This window comes from Oryza brachyantha, chromosome 9 (genome assembly GCF_000231095.2).
Source record: "Oryza brachyantha chromosome 9, ObraRS2, whole genome shotgun sequence".
In the NCBI taxonomy this organism is placed as follows: Eukaryota; Viridiplantae; Streptophyta; class Magnoliopsida; order Poales; family Poaceae; genus Oryza; species Oryza brachyantha.
In genome coordinates, this window is record NC_023171.2 from 5961548 (window position 1) to 5967710 (window position 6163).

At 38.2% G+C, this 6163-nt stretch overlaps 1 protein-coding gene across 1 annotated transcript; it reads right to left on the bottom strand.

Moving 5' to 3' along the window:
- Positions 1-2953: 2953 nt before the first annotated feature.
- Positions 2954-4783, bottom strand: LOC107303398. Its single transcript, XM_040527584.1, is given in 3 exon segments — positions 2954-3317; positions 3627-3755; positions 3979-4783. Coding segments are annotated over 3 exon segments (312 nt in total). The 5' UTR covers positions 4037-4783; the 3' UTR covers positions 2954-3192.
- Positions 4784-6163: the final 1380 nt, after the last annotated feature.

Genomic DNA, 6163 nt, shown 5'->3' on the forward strand with positions numbered 1-6163 from the left:
AGCAAAACAAAACAAAACAAAGATTAAGTGTGGCAATTGGGAATTGCATCACTATCCACTTGCAAAACGGTCAAGCATTTGGCACCCAACAAGGGATGGAATCACAGAACACTAATATACTGTTGTTCAAAAACAGGTGAACAAGATGAGTAGTGGGCTTCAGTACTACTTTAGAGCCCACTTGCATTTCTCTGTGCATTAGGGTTCTTTGATGAACCTAGCCATGTTCTGCAGAGATGCTCAAACTTTTCAGCTCTGGTTAGCCATCCAATAAAGCATGTTTACCGTTCACTAAACCGTTGCTTCGTAACCGTGCCAATGTCCCCAGCCATGAATTAAGCAAAACTTTTTTTTCTATGCTTCACATTTTACACAAACCAATGGAATCATTTGACTGCTCTTGGCACCTTTGTAGCTTTTGCTGTTAGCCTGTTTAGATACCCTAAGAACACTAGGGACAGTGTGCAACCAGACACAAGACAGACTGCTTGCTTGTCCTCAGGATGTGCTGTTTCAAGGGTGCAGCAAGATGATCTTATATTCATTCAGTGATCATAAGGAATTTTGCCTCATTAAATAAGTACATAATTTTTGTCGAAGAACTTTCAAGCGAAGCAAATTGTCACTGAGCAAACCTAAAAACAAGGAAAAAAAAAGATTGGAAACAATACTAGAATGAATTTCTGGTTCAAGATTCATCTAAGGCTTAACTATTTAATTTATATAATTAGCCATATAGCCAGAGGTAAAGAATAAAGATAGGAGGGATGTGACAGAACTCAATAATAAGGCCACAAGAGCAATCAAGGTGCCATGCTCATTTGCTGATGCCAATGCTACACCAGACACAAGAAGCAGCATGTTATGTTCAGAGTTTTCAGAGAGCTAGGCAGCTTGCAATTTCAGGCTCACTGCATGCATGGACCACATGCATTCTGGCCCATCAGATGGTGCAGTGCCACTGTGCAAGGCAGCATGACAACAACAAGATGGTGACAAGAAGAAGGCATGCATGGACAAAGGCACTCAACTCATGGTGTTGGTCTCATTTGGCCACACACACATTGGGAACAGGTTTTGCAGTTTTTCCCTGTAACCAATATTACTTATGAACCCTTGGCCTTCAACAGTAGTAATTAAAATGTTTCAGGGCGACCATTGGAGCATTGTCAAACGTTTTCCTCTAACTGGAACTTGGTATATAATAGGGAAAATACAGTGTCAATCATAGATTAAGGTTCAGTTACAATGATCGATACCTGGATTCAGAATAACTCTAAGTCAAGTAGTTGAGGGATACTGCTGAATCCAAAGTGGTTTTCAGAACCTCTTCAATTCTGGGAGTAGCTTGATCAGGTCATCTACTTAATAGCTTGAACAAAGTGATGTTACCAGCTGCATATATGCAATTCTTCAGAGATAACAGGAACTGTAGTAATCATGTTCAGCTGCACGGCAATTCTTTTTTTAACCAGGAAGGCCAAGGAAGCGGCCAGCCAATTTCATTATGTAAATTAAATAGTTTTGTTCAGGTCATCCATGTATTTTTTTAACAACTTCTGAACTTATTCAATGATTATCTTTGTTCAGGTAATGGAATAATCATTGCAACTGCACCATAGGGATTCACAAATCTTGAAACAGTATGGTACACTACTCTTAGATAGTGCTTTGCTACTGGAACAGTACAATGAATGATAAGTGCCAAATAAATTCACATAATGTGTTATCAATATCAGATCAATTACAGTAGCACACTACTATAAGCTATGGGCTTCACTACAAAAGATGTCGCAATAAGGACATTTTCCCCTATAAACCTCTTGCCTCCTTTTTTTGAAAGAGACAAGAGCTACCCTATTTCAATTGTCATATGATGACTGTCCCTCAATTATGAACTCTAAGACCTCTCACAGAAAAATAATAATAATAAAGAGAGAAAACAAAAACTTCTCTGAATATTACTCAATGACAGGCTGCTAAAACAGTTCCTTCCATGGGAAACAAGCTAATACAAAGTTCCGTACATTTCAGGTTTCTAGCCTATGATTAAAGTTGATTAAAAGTAGTAATCCTGAAGCAACTAATATGCACGGTTTGACTGTTTGCCTGCAAAGGATGGCTCATAGGAACTCTCAAAAGGCATGGCAGCATTACATTTGCATCTCTTTTTTTTTTGAGAGAGAGAGAGAAAACATTTACATCCATTAACATAATCTAGTCATCAGATGCAGGACCTAAGTAACATAAAGATTTTCAGACTCAACATGAAAAGGTTTTCAAAAAGGTATTCAAACATTCCAAAAAGGCCTAATTAGACCTGATTTAGGCCTCTTTCGGTCCTTTGGAAGGAGGAATTTTGTAGAAATTTTGCAGGAAATAAATTGATCCAGTATATTAATTTGCAAATCCTCAAATAATTTTAATTCATATTTACTCGGTGCCTGAATTATTGATTATCAGCCACAGCCGAAATATGAATATTTAAACTTAATGAAAGAGTTGGTTTTTGTAGTTACTTCATCGCAGTTTCTTTTTCTAATCTTGGCTTTTACACTGCTGATAATAAAGATTTAGAAAATTTACCTATATATTTATTCTGTGACTTATCCGTTATGACTGAGCCTATTTAATTTTTCTCTGTTAATCGTTACTAGCCCACCGACAAAGGGCACAAATATAGTTGTGGTGGTTTAGTCCAGTTAATCTTTGCAGTCAATAATTTAATCAAGCAGCTTTACAAATCTGGCCATTTGCAGCCTTCCATATGTACTTACTTTCTAGAGAGGTTATTTCTTCTTTATACAAACCAAGGTAGATTACCATGCAGGTCTTGCTTGCTTGCTGCATGAAAAATAGCACAAACATTTCACAAATATGTTATTCCCAAGTGGGGAAAGAATTCTGCAGGATGCCTTCTTGTGAACTCAAGGTGTAGAAATTTCAAGTTGGACACAGATCAAGTTGAGGATAGAAACCATATACTGTCAGTCTGTATTTACACTCTCCTAGCTTTACAAGAGTAGTTAAGTTACCCTTGCCTTCCTAGAGGCAAGAAAACAAGGAAAATCCATAGGAAAATGACCAATGTGATTACATGCATTGATTCTCTCCCTGCCAGAATGACAAGGTGAAAAAAAAAGAAGAAAAAAAACTCAGTAAACAGGTTTGAAATGATCCCTTGATCTCTGATCAGTCATTCCAGCAGAGAAGCATGACGACGCAGCGTCGGATGATGTAGAGCCTGGCCTTCTGCTCCCTCAGGACCTTCTGCAGCTTCCCTCTCTGCTTCTTCACCTGCTCCATGGCTACCAAAACTGGGGAGCAAGCAATGCAATGAAAAGAATGAAAATGCAGAGCAAATGTTTCAGGGCTCTATCCTCCAGGCAAATGCTGAATATGGTGTGGGGAGAGAATGAGAATGCAGTGATGCAATCTTGTTTATATAGAGAAGGGGCAAGGATATGCTGTGTGTGTGGTGCAGTATCTCAAGAGCTTGCACCACAACCACCCACCACCTCACATGCAATTTCAATACTTTTGTGCCTTGGAGGAGACACTTCCAAGTCCAAATGCATACCCTTACTATTATATTGCTTATGATAATGGTTAAGGGGCTTGAACACTTACTTAAGTATGTGATCATGGATGGATGGATGGACCCTTGATGGGTGCTGAGGCACAGTACCCAGGGGCTGCTCCATGATTGAGGACCATGCGCCGCGCCGCGGACAGGATCAAGTGGCCATACATGCCTGCAAGCAAGAAAGGCAACCATGGTTCCATTGTTTAATGCATCCAAGGGAGGCTGTTCATTGTCCTCAAGCAGCCAAGCCTTACCATAATCTTTGCACTTTGGGTTGCTCAAGGCAGAGGCTTAGCCCTTAAAACTGCTAAAAGGGCACTGGCACACTGTAGCAATTCTGGAAATATGAAAACTAGTGAAGGGACTGGATAAGATATATCTTTTCTCCTTACCTGCAGATTGCTCATGTGCATTGTTCATACTGGCTACAACAACTCTAATCAGATCCATGATTTCAAGTTCTTTTCAGAATATACTAGAGTTTTCCTCACACTAGAAAGGGACAGCACAGACATATCTGGGTTGGAAAAATGAGTTGTTGCCAAGGAAAATTATATCACAGATTCATCAGTCAATATTTACAAGAAGAGATTTTTTTTGTTGATACACTTGATCAATCTATTACAGCTGAAGGTAAATAATAATTATTCATGGATATGATAAATCCTAGTACTGTTTTTTTTGTCAAACAAGAAAACAGACGAGATTCATCCCATAACAAGCAAATAATGTTTGGATCGACATTAGCTGGCACTAATGAACTGATGAAGGCGGGGAGCTAAAGTAACTCCAATCATGAGATAATCCAAATGGGACAACCCTTGAACTGACTGAAGTGACACAACCAAGGCACCTACATTACCCTTGCAGCTACCCGGATAGGCAATTACAAAGACAGCAAACTAACAACTTGAACAGTCAATTAACTACAAACTAGGGGCACTAGGCAACGAATCAAACACTAAAACCACCAGACCATGACCAATGGAAATCGTGATCCAAAACACAAAGATCTTTAACATTCAGATGCAATGCTTCATTTCAAACCATCCTCACAGGTCATACCCAGTGTTCCAACTGTCAGTGGTAGTATAAAAATTTCAGGGGTCACTAAAATTCCAGTAATTTCATAATCCTCTCAGAATTTTCGATTTTTTAGGGAACTTCAATTAAACAAGAATGTTTCTTTCAGTTTGTTGATGCTACAGCCCCCCTTTCGCAATGTAAGACTTTCTAGCATTGTTTAAATTCATATGGATGCTAATCAATTTAGACGTATATTCAAATAATATACATTTATTAATAGATGAATCAAGGTATAGCCAAAAAGCCTTACAATATGTAACAGATGGAGTATTAAACATCATAGGTTTTTATTGTCATTATACATGTAAATCAAACAAATATCTGGGAAACAAGAAATTATGATAAATTTAAAACAGAAGTGGGAAAATTTGAATTTTCCTGCACTTTTTTGGGCATTTATGAAGTTCTATCATGGGGGACTGAAACCTCAAGGTTTTTTTCCAGTTCAAAATTTCACATCTTGATCTAAACTTCTACAGGTCAATAATGAAAATTACATATTTGTACACCTATAAGGTAGTGTGTTCCTTTTCCTCCCAAGAATTCCATAACGAGAGACCCCACTCTGCATGTGCTCAATAAGTCTACTATGTTAAATCTCTACCCCAGTAATGACAAAAGCAGTTAACAGAGACGACTAAACATGATAATGAGATTAAGTTCAACTCATTGGTCGAGACCAAGATGTTGGTTAACATGAGACACTGCCTGTGTGCTACATGACCAGCATTGAGACACCTAATGTCACATGCTTGACTAACATTCATACAGAAGATTCAATGCTTGGTCAAACAATGTTGCAATTGCATGTGCTAATTATTATCAATCATATGTTCGTAACACATTAAATCAAGGTCAAAACTAAAATCCAGCCAACTTAATCCAAATTGTCTTCAAAATAAAGAAAAAAGGCCAACTTAATCCAACTATAGAGATTTCAGAAGGTTTAAACTTAGTGACATAAAGGTAATTAACTCATGACAGAAAATATGCTCATGGCATGATATTAACAACAGACACACAAATGAAAACATTGGGGTCTACAACTACAAGTGGCAAGCAGTAGACAGGCCCTACATAACAAAGTGCCTGGTGTTTTGACTGGAAATTAGGCAGACATGGAAATACAGTAAACACAGCATCAAACGGCTACAATGTCCACAATACAAGAACCCCCCAACCAAAGGACGCACAAAAGCTATTTCCTGGTCATCTAGAATAAGTACATTGCAAAGTACTTTCCAGTCAAAAGATATGCTGATTGCACGGATGATCAGTGTACTCGTTCCATCTTTCCTAGCAACTTCGGAACGTATCAAGGAGACATGAGGAAATCTCTAAGATACTTGAACACTAGTGTTCAAGAACTTTTGCAACTCTTTAACCACACAATGTACCGACAAGTGGATATACTACAGTACTAACACATTATTAATTCTAACGAGTCCAAGAAGATCTGGGGAATGCAACAAAACTATAATCAATTCTTCG